This window comes from Elephas maximus, chromosome 20 (genome assembly GCF_024166365.1).
Source record: "Elephas maximus indicus isolate mEleMax1 chromosome 20, mEleMax1 primary haplotype, whole genome shotgun sequence".
Classification (NCBI taxonomy): domain Eukaryota; kingdom Metazoa; phylum Chordata; class Mammalia; order Proboscidea; family Elephantidae; genus Elephas; species Elephas maximus.
The window spans coordinates 50,058,093-50,072,962 of record NC_064838.1 but is presented as its reverse complement, the minus strand read 5'-3'; the positions used below and the strand labels follow the sequence as shown (position 1 = coordinate 50,072,962).

At 42.7% G+C, this 14,870-nt stretch overlaps 1 protein-coding gene across 1 annotated transcript in view; it reads right to left on the bottom strand.

The window, feature by feature from the left end:
* SACM1L (SAC1 like phosphatidylinositide phosphatase) overlaps positions 1 to 14,870 on the bottom strand; it is a 37,437-nt gene continuing 22,567 nt past the window's right edge. The window contains exons 12-19 of the mRNA XM_049862442.1: positions 10,906 to 11,004; positions 8,340 to 8,478; positions 6,421 to 6,490; positions 6,218 to 6,290; positions 5,395 to 5,488; positions 5,194 to 5,286; positions 4,324 to 4,381; positions 1 to 1,862 (exon numbers count right to left, since the gene is read on the bottom strand). Coding sequence (XP_049718399.1) covers positions 1,726 to 1,862; positions 4,324 to 4,381; positions 5,194 to 5,286; positions 5,395 to 5,488; positions 6,218 to 6,290; positions 6,421 to 6,490; positions 8,340 to 8,478; positions 10,906 to 11,004 — 763 coding nt within the window. The 3' untranslated portion in view covers positions 1 to 1,725. The remainder of the gene's footprint in view (positions 1,863 to 4,323; positions 4,382 to 5,193; positions 5,287 to 5,394; positions 5,489 to 6,217; positions 6,291 to 6,420; positions 6,491 to 8,339; positions 8,479 to 10,905; positions 11,005 to 14,870) is intronic.

The following is a 14,870-nucleotide window of genomic DNA, read 5'->3' as shown; positions in this document are numbered from 1 at the left end:
TTAGAAAAGAGGATGACATTTTATTTTCACGTATAGAGGTACAGTACGTGAATTTAGAGACAAAATCACTGCAGGGTTCTGAAGTACTGATACCCTAAGACCTGACACACCAACATGAGTCCATTCCCGGCACAGTAGCCACATCAGCAGTTCTGATTTTGGTCTTTGTTGTAGTTGTTGAGTGAAGTTCTTAATGTGAAATGCCCAGTAGCATTTGAATAATATATTACAACAGACATGGACTACATTTCAATCTTCCAGGTATCTTTGGAACAAATTATACTTATTTACATATTAAGAATAGGCAGCTCTACTTTCTTACCTATTGCCAGTTTTAATGGCTGATTTTAAGCTACAGAGGCTTTCCCAGCTAGTATTTCCTTTAGAGTTTCTAAAAGCAACAACTCTTATTAACGTTTATAAAAGGTAAGGTTGAAAAAAAGGCAATGCTGAAACAAAGGTGCTTTTAGAAGTATTTAAGGACAACATAAGGTATTACTATTGAAAAATACTGTACGTATCTTCAAGCCCAACAATGCAACATTGCAGCAGTGTTTAAATGAGTAGTTTTAAAACAATGGCAATGACACTACCTTACATACTTTTCTAATATGTAAACCTTGTAATTACAATTTGAATATACAATCCAACTTACAATTAGAACTACACACAACTTCTAAAGCATATTTTCAGGTTTATTTCTGACATAAATTAAAGTTGAAGTTGGTCCTTGATTAGGAGAACTATAACTACCTGGAAGCACTAAATTTGAGACAGACTTATCGGATGCCAACAGAAACCTTTATAGAGTGAAAGGCATCCACAGTACCAGCGTGAAAAAGAAGCTGCCCACGTGCATCATCACCTCCAGCACAAGACCCTCGGGGAGGCCTGCACTCACGACAAAAGGCCCCCGGAGAAACCGGAATGTGCAGAGGAAGTGACTGACCAGCCAGGGCTGTTTTCCACACTGGGGCAATCCTTAAAATAGAGGCGGCTTTGGACCTTTAGCTCAAGAGATAGACTTTACATTCTTTGATTTACACCTTTTAAAAAAGATAAAGTACATCTGAACTTTGTCATCATACTTAAAACTGCTGGTCCAGCTGCAGCAGTTCAAGCTGACTGAACTTATGAGGCAACGCAACCAAAACTTCCCAAGAACACCCGACCGTTCTTCCCTCCCTCCCATGAAGTCACAGACCACTTTGTCAAACTCCCTGACGTATGTAAAGGGCTTACATCTTATAAACATACCGGAGTTAGCTTACTACTAAACTTTTAAGAAAAGTCAAAAGATGTGTGGGAAAGTATGCTTGCTAAGAGTGACTGCTTCTACAATGACAATAATGAAACTGAGCTAGAAAAATAATTTTCCTATTTTAAATAATGAAAGCTGCTAGATTTTTAATATATATTACTTATTCTGCAACAGTTGATTAGATTGACAATGAATAGATTTCTTCCATTCTGTGAGCTGAATTCAAGTTACATTTTAATTATAGAACAGCTCCAAGTGATAAATATAACCATCCCAACGGCAGAGAGATCATCAAGGCAGGACCATCAGATCATTTCTAGTTGTCACCACTGCACAGAGCACAGATGTGTTTTTTAAGAAAGGCTTTAAAAAGACCTCAGGCTGATGTGGAAAGCAGGTCAGTAAAGACTCCAGTTCTGCATGATGGAATCTTCCAAGCCAAGCCGCTTTCCACAAACACAAATTCAGTCTATCTTTTCTTTCTGGACCAATCTGGGAGCATCGACAAAATCTTTGCCATTGTAAAGGATAATGAAAAATGTTCCAATGCTTGCAACTGCCCAGAAGAGCACATAAGCCAGTGTTTCTGTCCACGTGTCACCTGTTGAGATTAAAAAAAAGTTGATAAAATGAAGTCTCTGATGCCAGACCCAGCTTTCTGCTATCAAGCACATCTTGACAACATTAAAGCTTAACACATCCACAGGAAAAACATGAGACCCTCTTCATTAACCAGCACTCTCGACTCTGGCTCCCATCATAACCCTCAGAGGGCTCGTTAAAGCACAGATGCTAGGCCCCACCCCAGAGCTTCTGGTCAGTCTGGTGGGGCCCAAGAATCTGCATTTCTAACAAGTTCCCAGGCGATGCTGACGATGCTGGTCCAGAGGCCACACTATGAGAACCACTGGACTACAGGATTTCACATCACATCACACAAATAATAATTACCACTTTTAGAATACAGACTTTCGTATTAGAAGAGACAATAGTTTAAGTCATAGTTCTATTCACAAATATTAGCTACTATCAAAATATCTATACAAAAATACATTTACAAAATATACACACTTCAGAAAACATTATACTTATATAAAACAAAATCCAGTAACATATTTAATAATGTATTTAAATACAACTCTGCTGACAGGCATTTTTCAAAGTCTAGGGTTCAGGAAGGTTAACAGCAAGCAAAATGTCTATTTTGCTTTATTTCCTTGCCGAGGGCCCAGTATCGCTTAGATGGGGAACACATGCAGAGGCTAACAGGCAGTAAGAACACACCAGGGGAAGCAAGCCAGGCGTTCAGGCTTTCCTAACAAGCTATCAGTGCTCACTCTGTATTTGCTTTCCATTTTCTTAAAAAACACACTCCAAACCAAACCAAACCCACTGCTGAAGAGTAGATTCCGACTCATAACGACCCTATAGGACAGAGTAGAACTGTCCCACAGGGCTTCCAAGGCTGTAATCTTTACAGAAGCAGACTGCCACATCCTTCTCCCACAGAGCGGGTGGTGGGTTGGCACCACACACTTTTCAGTTAGCAGCCGAGTACTTAACCGCTGAGCCATCAAGGCTCCTTAAAAACCAGAACAACAAGACCAAACCCATTCCTGGCAAGTCGATTAGAACTGCTGACCTGTGGTTAGCAGCCGAACTCTAAACCACAATAAACCCATAAACCCACTGCTGTCGAGTCAATTCCGACTCCTAGCGAGCCTATATAGGGGCTAGGAATCAAACATTATCCTACCCAAACAGTCCAAAGTTCATTATTTCACAACAATTAATTGGTAAGAGATGATGCCATCTGAAGATTAACTCCAGCAGCATCCAATCTCTTTTTATTCAAAAACACATCTGAAGTTGCTTAACAGCCCATGTTCACAGCTGAGTTTTAAGACTCTTCTTGAGCAAAAGGCAGGCAGTTCCTCATATGCAATGATCATATTCAAACCCTTCTCATCACCCCCACTTCTGACCCGGGTTCCCAGTTCCTCAACTTCCTGGAAAATCTGATCCCCTCAGCCTCCTCACTGGTGGCCCTGCCCCTTCTTTGAAGCTCTTCACCACAGAGGGAAAGAATGTTTTAGCTATTACCATTATTAATGGCTTGTTTCTTTTTACACCTCCCCTCTGCGGTTTAAGATCCTTGAGGGCAAGTTCCAGGTCTTCTTACTCTATGGCCTCAGCACAACGGACAGCTGGCCCTTGTCTCATTATGCAATCCTGAATCAACTTCTCCCCGCTGTGTTCTCCTCATCAACTCAGGTTTAGTCAATTTTATACTCAACTATTAAAAGCTAATGATTAGTGTTTTAATCTATTAATGACATTTATTTGTCCAACAATAGCTGTTTGATTAGATAAACTATACAGCCATAAACAGGATACTATGTAGTCCTTGAAAATGTAGATGAATATGTAATTACACGGGAAATATCTATATTGCTCAGTGAAAAAAGATTACCAAAAAGTATGTACGATATGATCTCACTTTTGAAAAAACACACACTCATAAGAATTAAAACATCAAATTGTTAAGAGTGGTGTGCTTCTCTTTGGAAGGCGAGATGGTGATTAATCTTTTTTTTTTTGCCTAACCATATTTTCTATAATTACTATGTGTTATTTTGGTAATAAGAAAAAAAATTTTTTTTTCAAAATCTTAAGCAAAAATAAATACCATTTATCAAACTACTGGGTATATATTTTACCTCCTGTCACTTCTAAGGAGCCCTGGTGGTGCAGTGGTTAAGAGCTCAGCTGCTAATCAAACTGGCAGTTCAAACCCACCAATCACTCCTTGGAAACTCTATGGTGCAGCAGTTCTACTCTGTCCTGTAGGGTTGCTTTGAGTCAGAATCAAGTCGATGGCAATGGGTTTGGGTTTTCTGGTCACTTCTAAGGACCAATCTCATCTGCTCACTTTATTCACTAAATTTAGTAAGGAAACACGAAGTGTTGAATGAACTAAAAAAAACTCAAATGCTATACAATAAATTTCAATGTTCTAACTAAGAAATAAATCTAAGAAGGTGAAGTATGAGCAGACTTACCAGCCATGAGCAAACAGATAATGCACATTGAAAAGGCAACAACCATGATGATAGGCAACTGGAAAAGAAAATGGAAACAGAGAAACCACTGTTTAAGGATGGTAATCAATGGCCGCAAAATCAGTTGTGCACGCTTTGCCTAAAAAAAAGGAACGTCTCTGCAATCTAATATAAGCAATTATCTCGGCTGCAATGATGGGCTCCAACATAGCAATGATTGTGAGGATAGCACAGGACTGGGCAATGTCTCATTCTGTTAAATGTTAAAAAGTCACTAATGAGTCAGAGCCAACTTGATGGTGCCCAGCAACAGTGTTTTCAACAAAACGCCATTATTCAGGGGCTCGGCCATGACTGCCAATGTCTTCCAGTGGGGTAAGTTACAAGATCTGAGGAAACACGCGTTTGCTCCAAACCGAGGAGTACTTAGTGGAAGGAGGTTGCCCAGATGAGAAACCAGACACCAGGGCTCTCCTTCCATTCCAGGCACTTCCCTTGCAAAGTCTAGGGAACAGAGGAGTCAATAAGGAGAGAAGGGTCACGAGCATACTTAATCTTACATGCTATAAGTTTGCCTCCGGTAATGCCTGAACCTACAGGGACTGACGACTTCCTGAAATGAGAAAACTCCCACATTCCCTATGCTTATGTGCCTTACATGAAATGGACGGGAGGGAGTGGGAAGAGAAAACAAATGCCCCAAAGTTATTTTATTCCTCTCCATACTCTTCTCTTTGGGGAAGCCTAAGAATTTATATTCCATTTAGAACAACATATAATGTTTTCAATCAGTGGGAGTTGGCACCATCTCTGGTGCCGTCCTCAGACACAATGCTTTTTCGGCATCTTGAAAATATGAAGGTTTCTTACAGCCAGGAATTTCCAATCCTTTGGAACACTTAAAGGACTATGAGATTCTAATTCATCCACGGAATAGTTCCCAAGAAATAAGTCTATGGAATCCTAGAACATAAAGAAGGAAATTATATTATTATATGACATTACTAAGGAATAACACAAAGGTACAACTGCATAATGACCAAAAAGGCATAAAGTATTGTACAAACTCACTTGTCGAAATCCATCAGAAAAGTTGTTCTTGTAATACCGTACTAGTGAGTTCCAGCCATCCATTAAAAGTCCCAACTGAGTTCTCTTCCCAGTTCTGGTTGAAAGAGGTTAATTTCTGAGTTAAAGATTACATATTAAATTCTCACAGTTTTATGACCAGGAAGTAGGTGGTATAGGGATAACTGAGTTACAGAGATTTAAAAAATCATTCCTATAAATTTAAACAAAAATTTCACTGAAGAAATCTCTGACAGAACCAAGAAATATGTATTCTCTTTCTAAACTATGACCAAAGTAGGACACAAACAGGAAAAACACTCAGTTCCAGTTGCAAAGACAATAAATTAGAGGAGAAACACAGAGCCTGGATTAAGTGGCATGAAACCAACAAACAAACAAAAATTAGGACTCTTGTTTTGCTCCCAGGGAATTCATACAACAGGTAAAGACCCACTTGCATTTGGGACAAGTTCAAAACGGCCTGGCTCTTCACTATCCGCAGTGAGGTACTAAAAGCTTTTCAGACTTGCAGAATCGCAGGCCCTGCCCCCAGGCTGGCTGATTCAGACCCCCTGTGACTCAGGGGCACAGTGAGGTTCCAGAAGCACTGAAGAGCCTAGTTCTCAACCCTCAGTGTGCACGAGAATCAGAGAATCACCCGGCCTGGGCCTCACCACCTAGCAGTCCCAACTTGACTGGTTGGAAGTGAGGCCCAGGCGCTGGTGTTCTGCTGGTATTGTGTGAAAGCCGCTCAAGTGACTCTCATCTGCACCAGGACCGTGAAGCACTGCTCTGGAATGCAATTTTTAAAAGCGTGACTTGCCTGGTAAAGTCAGTCTTCAAGGCACCAGTTCCCGCATACTGTTTGGCACAAGCATTCGCATTGTCAGCCCAGGCTGTGAAAAAAGGTTTAAAAAAAAAAAAAAAAAAAGCTGCTGATGATTAAAAGGATAACCAGAGACCTAAATCCAAAGTGTTACTTTAAGGTACAAAATTGAAGGACCTTTACCTCGGTTAATTACCTACCGTTTTTGTAAATCTTCTCAAATTCATCTTGCTCTTCAAGCTTTTGTCCCACATGCAAAACTCCTAGTCTCTGGAATCAGAATCACACCCATTCTTATTACAGGGGGTCCTAGCATGCACAGCCCTCTCCTGCCCAGGGCAGGCACCAAGCCTCTCCTGAGAACTCCTCTCCTCAGCAGCCCCCAATCTCCCTTGAGCCTAACCACCACAGCGCTGTCTGTCCTCAGGGAGAAGGGCAGAAGGGAAAGGAACAGAGAAAATGAAAGCTGCTGCAGGAGCCAACCACCACTGCCTCCCTCCCTCCTGGGCCCACCCTTCCCCTGCTGCTCTCCTCCACACAACTCACCGGCCCCAGACTTCCTCACCCTGGGTCATCCCCAATCACACCCCACCCCCAGGACCCCCGACAATCTGGTGGACGTTCCGTAACTACCTGCCCACAAGCTGCACATACATACAGCTCTTGCGTATAATCTCAGGGGGGTCGTGGGCCCCCTGAAGCTCCTCTGTGGACATGCACCCCTTCAGGGTTCACCAATCACCAACCAGGAACCCCTGCCTTAGCCTTTGTCTCAGACCCTCAACTCTCAGAACCACCATCTTCACTGCTCACCACAGACAACGTCTCAGTTTCTCTAATTCAGAACAGATTCTCGCTCCCACCCTCAGACAGCATAGGTGTCACTTATTCTAACTGGAAAGAAATTCTACCCTCACAGGGGGAGACAGGCACAACTGCAGAGTCCCACGCTAGCTGGCAATGCTGCTGCGGAGGTGCCTGCCCACACACTCTGTGGAGGTTGGTGAGGTTTTAGACTACTACATCTAGCACGTAAAACAATTCAATACAGATTCTAGCACCGAATTAAGTGGTTCTGTTACTCAGCCTTGGAACTAAATCATTACTATTGTTTCTACTGAAACATGCACTCTGAAGTATACTCAATAGAGCAACAAGGACCTGGTTAGTACAATACCCCAAATGGAGGCCACTCAAACAGGGAAAGCACTCTGTGCTGTAAGAGCACATTTTACTTAGTGTTCAGGAACAGTTCACTGGCAATGAGTTTACCATAATTCCCTCCTGGGTCTCATGAAATTATCACGAACAAAGTTGAACGCTTACTAATTATCTAAGCAGGAAGTCATTCGGGATACATTTTCTTTGCCACTCATAATAAATGCTAGTGTGATTTGAAAATTTGGGCTTTACATTGTTTTTAATTCCAAATATAAACAAAAGAAAATACTCATACCTACTTTTCTCAACAGCACAATGTTAGTGGTAAAGCCAAGCTAGATAAAAACTTTTTACCTGGAGTTCATACCCCTTGCCAGTAATAAAAAGAGATGCAAATAAAAGCCACCTTGAGGTACTACTACTTTATATGACTAAAATAGGGAAAAAAATGTTTTAAATAAAAACATTTAATGATGGCAAGAGTTCAGTGAAATGGATCCACTTATTCACTGCTGGTGTCAATGTAAATGAGCATTACTCTGTGGGAAAGTAATACGTTTATTTTCTTTAACACAGTAATTTCATTTCTGGGAATTAACCCAAATGAAATAATTCAACTTAATAATAGCATTCACAGATATATTCACTACAGTATTATTTATAAGCCAAAAATGTAGTGGCCTAAATAGCTTGGTAAATTAGAGAGTAACAATGAAGCCGTTAAAAGCCATGACTAGGCATAATGCTAGAGAAAATGACAAAATTAAAAATGGTGCATTTATACACTGACCATGGCTATGGAAAATGTGTGTGCCCAAGGACGGCAACACACAAAAGGAAAAAGAGCTGCATCAGGTTGGAAGCAATATGCATGTTTTTTGTTATTCATTTTTAAAGACGAAGTTTCTTTAATTTTGTTGCTATACTGTCTTCAATGAAAGGAAAAAAGAATTTGCACCTGAAGCTGGGCCTGAAGTGAACGGCGAGCTAACAAGCTCTGGATCACATTGGTCCTATCTAGACAATCCATGCAATTGCTGCGGAACACGCCTTCCTGGTTGGTCACCACCTTGCCAGCAGAGTCCACTAGAAAATAACTAAAACATATTTGTATAAGCACTCTAATACCAAAGTTAGTCACATCTACTGAGGACATACCTCTTACAACTGGACATCATTATCAGTGACATTACTAGAACCTGTTAAGGAAAAGATCAGACCGGAATGCGTGGTCTAGGTATATTTGATTACCACAGACCAAACAGAGTTTGAACAGCTGAGGCAAGACATGCCACCATCCAAAACACGAGTGTAACATTAGTGGTCATTTCATAAAGAAATGTGAAGAAGCAGAGCTGGGAGTACTGTCAAGGTTTCTCTGGGCACCAATCATGTTTCCCTAAGGCCAGAAGAGGGTTTTGTTCAACACGATTATTCCAACTAGGCACCTCTGCATCAGGGTTCACAGAGTGGGGTCCCCTGTCTATCTGTACAGTCTGCGGCAGAATCCCCTGGGTTGCTTGTTAAAAATGAAGATCCCCAGCCTTGAGATCAACGGAACCGGAATCTCTGAAGCAGGAGCTGGATATTGTACATCAGACACATATTTTAATCCTTTGAAAAATGGGTAATACCTGCGGAGAGTATAAAACCTGTAAAGTAGGGTATTGTAGGAAAGATCAGTTTCCCTTCCTCCCCTTAGCCACTCAGATGTTGGCACTGCAGCCAAACATGATAACCAGTTTCTGGGCAGTCTTCACTTTTAACAAGTTCCTCAGACAATCCTCTGAACTTGAAAATCTGATGACACTCGGAGTGGTGGTTAAGAGCACGGAGTCTGGCAGCAAACAATCCGCTTGCTGGCCTTAGCTCCCTGGGTAGTTCACTCTGTGTAACTTAAAATGATCAACCTCTGAGAGCCATGGAGGTGACGGCACCCCCACGGGGCTGTCCTGAGGTGTGAATGAGACAATGCACATGAAGTGCTTCACAGAGGGCACTGGACAAAGCATACCGATTACCAGGTAACAGTGATTTTATTGGAATTATTCCCAAGAATCCAAAAGGAGGGGGAAATGCAGACTGACCAAGGGCTAAATGAACAAGTGCAGTGAACTAATAAAAATCATGACCTTGGCACTAGGGCCTAGAAGATGTTTAGACTCAAAATCTACATGAGGTTCATTCAGAGCTGGTGCGCACGTGTGGGGGCACCGCTCCGCATTTATAAAACACCAACTCTTTTAAACACTACAGTAAGTCTGTGAGGTAGGCAGTAAGTCTGTGAGGTAGGCAGTAAGTCTGTGAGGTAGGCAGTAAGTCTGTGAGGTAGGCGTTACCTCCATTTTACACATCCGAGAAACCATGGCTTGAAGTTAAGTAACTTGCCCCTAGTCACATGGCTAATAAGAGGCAAACTGGGATTTCAAACCGAGATGCACTGGACCCCAAAACCCAGGTTCTTTCCATTGCCCCCAAAACTCTAGGGGAAAAAAGTCCGAAGAGGTCACCTGAAAGTCACTGGTGAAAGCTCTACTGCCCTGTGGAGCACAGTGAGGGGCAATGGACCAACTCTGGTGTTCATTCTCCCCTCCTTCTTACACCCCTGTGTGGCAGTGACTATCGGGTGACTCCAGAGAACTCCCCTCTGACAATGTGCCGGGCCCAGCCGATGTTTTCTCTTAATAGCCCAATAATGATATAGGCCACCTCTCTTCACCAGCTGTGCTCGTGACAAAACCTCACAGAAAAAAAAACAGATGTAAGTAACAGTAGCTGATAACTTCAGATGTATAAAAATATATATTAAAAATAGCCTGGCTAATGTCTGTTGGAGATGTTTTGCTCTATTACTGCGTAATAAGATAAAGAAGGTACATTTGGGTTGCCAGGTTTAGAACTATTACACAGAGGCAGAGCAAAGTAATAGAGCGGTTTAAAGATTCCTTCTTCTGGCTTTAAATGAGTAAAGACTGGCACCCACATAGGGCACAGCAAACCTGGGAACCAAGACAACCTTTTGGAAAACAATATGGTAAACACATAGAAAGTACCAGAGGATATTCAGGCCCTTTGATCCATTATATACCCAGAGTGATTTACTGCAGCACTATCTTCTACGGCAGTGAGAAAGAACACTTAACTGAGACTGATGACACAATGGAATACGGGAAAGCCATTAAACACCGTCGTTACAAAGACTCTAAGCTAATGAAACAATGCCTGTGATAGAAGGTTTGGGAGAAACTGACTGTACAACAGTAGTAAACTGACTTCAGTTATGTAAAAAGTTTTAAATGTGTGGAAGGTAACTCATAAAAACATGAAAACACTTGGGCTTAATTTTTAAGAATTTAAAAATGTTTTTAAATCACCAAGTCTCATCTTTCCAATAAAAAAAGAAAATAGTATAGACAAGCCCTTGTCGACCCACTGAACTATATCTGTAAGTCAGCTAGATGACGCATGACTGCTATGAATATACACCTCTTCCCCCACCTCCAGAGGGAAAGAACATCGCTTACCTTAATTCATCCTGCACTTCTGCTACCTTATCCAACAAAATACTTAGTCGATCCCATCTCATATTTTTACATTCCTTATGGAAGTCAAAGGCAATGTATCTATCAAAAGAGAAAAATATTCAGAAACTGACCACAGGTTACTCCTTTCCCTTCTATCAATTATGCTTTCATTAGCGGATTCTCCTCCTACGCCAGGGCGCACGGTATTTTCTGGGAACAGTGGAGCCTCTTCCGTCTGGGTTTACCACTACACATACATATACACACGCATCACCCCGGCTCCTCATTCTCATACCTGGGGGAGAAAGAAGTATATGTACGTCCACCCACACACACACACATAAATACACCCACACACACGTATCTTCACATGTTCTTCTAGGGGCCCTCAGGTAGGAAGATGGGAGAAGCCTGCAAAATGCTCGAGAAGTGGGTTCAGGTACAGTAATTAGGTACATACCGTAAAGAGGCTTTGCCTGAATACCTATCATGTATTTTTCTATCACTTATGTGAAAAGAATAGGGTTCCTTTTTGTTTTTCTCAAATCAATTAAAATGGGCAAGCAATTCAGTCCAAGAAGGATTAGTTTGTGTGTCTGTCCTGTACTGGGAGTTGTGAGAAGTACAGAGGCAGGATACTCTTCTCCATTCTGTTACTGGCCATCCTAACAAAAAATTCACTTTTCTTTACCAATATCTAAACATCAAGCATACATGTAGTAGAGATAATTTTCCTGTCAATTTCTAACAAGTTGTTTAAACTTATCCGATGTAGGAGACCCAGGTTGAATTCGTGGCCAACGGACCTCACGTATAACCACCACCCGTCTATCAGTGAAAGTTTGTCCGTTGCTGTGATGCTGAACAGGTTTCAGCAGAGCTTCCAGACTAAGAAGGACTATGAAGAAAGGCCTGGCAATCTACTTCCAAAAGCCAACCATGAAGACCTTATGGATTCACAACAATCCGATCCGCAGCCAATCATGGGGACGGCGCAGGACCGGGCAGCATCGTGTTGCGTTGTACGCGGGATCGCCATGAGGCCAGCACCGACTCAACAGCAGCGAACAACATTTAACAGGCACAGTTCTAAAAGTCAGGAGATATCTGACAGTGGAAGTGTCCTACCACAAGGTGAATAAAGTTGCCCCTCAAGAGGGGAAGAAATTATTAACAGAATCCTGAAAGTCAAGGGAAGCAGGATGGGTGCGGAGAACCTGGGCACCACAGAGACAGGGAAACTCCCACATTCTGCTTCCGCCCAGCTCCCTGCTCAGGGATCACGGTATGTCATGTAACAGGAGGCCTGGTATGCTCTCCTCTGCACAGTCAAGATTTAGATGAGGTGCCTGCTTCCCCGAGGACTCTCTCGGCTCCAACACACTGAAAGGGAGTCCATCAGCGTGTGGGCTTCTGAGCAGAGGAGAGGGGCTCCTACCACCTCCATGATTATCTCACTTATCTACATGGTTAGCTTCCAAAGACCAGGTCATTACTCAAAAATCAGCGTTATGCTAAAATGGCTGATTTTTTTTTTTTTTTTTCAGACCATCCATTTGTCTGATTTTATTTTGAAAAAAATGTGATCATAGAAATAACAACAGCTAAGATTTACTGTGACGAGTCCAGTTATGGATCATTCCTCTGCAGAGGAGGCTTGGAGGAGACAAAGCTGGATAAAGTCAGGCTGTGTGGAGGGCCCATGGCTTAACCACTTCACCTTCCTCTTGTATTGGAAGGCTCCGCCCCCACCCCCACCAGCCCTTTGTTCAAGATTCTGGAGCCTGTTCTGACCTCCAGGCCTGGGGAGTCACTGAGGATGGGGCTTCCTGTGAGGGCACTGGGAGCCTGGCCACACACCCAGCCCCACAGAAGCAAGGCTTCTGGCCCAGTTCAGCTCACTTTCGGATGTCATTAAACTTGTGTGCATTTCTTCCAAACACCCTCTCCAGCGATTTCTGCTTTCCTCCCTTCCCACCCCACAGCAATCTTGAGCTGCAGGGTCTCAGGCCACATAGGAGATGGGAACCCAGAACAGGTGCCCCGCTGGCTTGGTGCTGCCTGTGTATCTGTCCCCCATTTGCCAGCAGGAGGGAGCGGCAGCGAGGTCCAGCTTCCCCAAGGCTCCCCAGAGGCCCTCCTGGAAGGAGGGGATGCTCCGCAGCCATTGCCACCATACTTGCCATCTCGTTAATGTGCAAATTAGCTGGCAAGTAGATTTTTTACTATTGTCATAAATGCAAAATGTCCAGATAAGGGGGTAGTCGGTAAGTGAGGAGTAAGTATAGTACAAAATAGAGATTAGCCAACTCACAGGCTGACAACTTTGGGAAGACAGGGGGTGGCAGCAGGCATTTTCAAAGCAGCTCCAATAAACGCAGCAGTGTAACAGCTTTTTTCAGAGTGCTCTGGCCACAAGTGATAGCTCTAGATTTGTTTAAAGAAATTAAGACGCTAACATTCAACCGCACGTGGATTCTTAAGCCTGTATCCTTGTTCTAAAATCACACTTATATCTTCTAAGAAGGAACTCTAAGCTTCCACAGTTCCAGGAAGAAACCCTCAGAGACACATAACCTTGCACATCTCACCTTTTCACCCAATTTCTAAAAGAGTAACTTTCTACCGCTAATGCTCCCAGCCACTTCTCCGAAGTACAATCATATGACATTTCTCCTTCTGGTCCTTCGCCAATCCAGCAACTTAATTAACTTACTACAGTAACAACTGGTGACAAAACTAAAAAGTGACTCAGTCCAACAGGCACCTTATAGACTCAAAAAATCTACCGTTTGATTTCAGACTTGAGCCAACAGGCTGATTTTTTCCCCCGCCAGAATATATATTTATTAAGTAAAAAATACTCATATACCTGTTTTTCTGATGCTCCTCTGTCTGATGGTCCTCAGAGCCCACAGAAGGGAAATAACGACATCTTTGGGGTGATCACTCTTTAGCAGTAGGTGCCCTTTAACTTTCCTGAAACACTGAGTGTATAACCTTGGGACTCTACGATTTATGCATCACGTTCCCAAAGTTAGCTACTGCTAGAAACTCCAAATTCCTCGAGACAACTCTGGGGCAAGGCACACTCAGGAAACCCTCTGGGACAGGACTTAAGCAGGGTTGTACATGGGAGCCAGCATACGAACTTCCCCACTATAGACATGCTGGGCTCCGACCCGAGAGAGCTGGATTTTACAGTTCTAAGGTATAGCCTACGTTCCTCGCGGGTTTCTGAGGTACACCTGATCAGGAATTCCTTCTGAGTCAGCCAAAGTGTGTCTGGGCAGGTTTCACTCTGAGAAGGTAGAAGCGTGAATGCAGTGATGGTGTGATGAAGTTGCTAGAGTTTTTGAGTTAGACACAAAAGACTTAAATTCTTCCCCAAAGTTTCATTATATTATTCTATTTTGGGGTATATTTGAAATCTTCCATTAGGTTAAAACAATTTCTCCCCCAAAGAACTCACTAACATTTCAGATAGGAAGTTTTCCCTCAGTTGCCTGTGACCACTTCCTACCACAGTATGTCACCCTCACCTCCTGCCCATTTCCTGATGCAGAAACCTCCAAATGGGCTGACTCATTATCACCTTGCACCTCCCCACAGGATAACTGTGGATGTTTTAGGATTCCCGCCTTTTGATCAGCTACTCAGAATTTACAATCTACACCCGTGGAAGCAGCATTCAAGAAATCAAAAGACACATCGCATTGGGCAAATCTGCTGCGAAAGGATCTCTTTTAAGTGTTGAAAAGCAAAGACGTCACCCTGAAGACCAAGGTGCGCCTGACCCAAGCCACAGTGTTTTCAATCGCCTCCTATGCATGTGAAAGCTGGACAATGAATAAGGAAGATTGAAGAAGAACTGACGCCTTTAAACTGTGGTGTTGGCGAAGAATATTGAATATACTATGGACTGCCAAAAGAACGAACAAATCTGTCTTGGAAGAAGTACAACC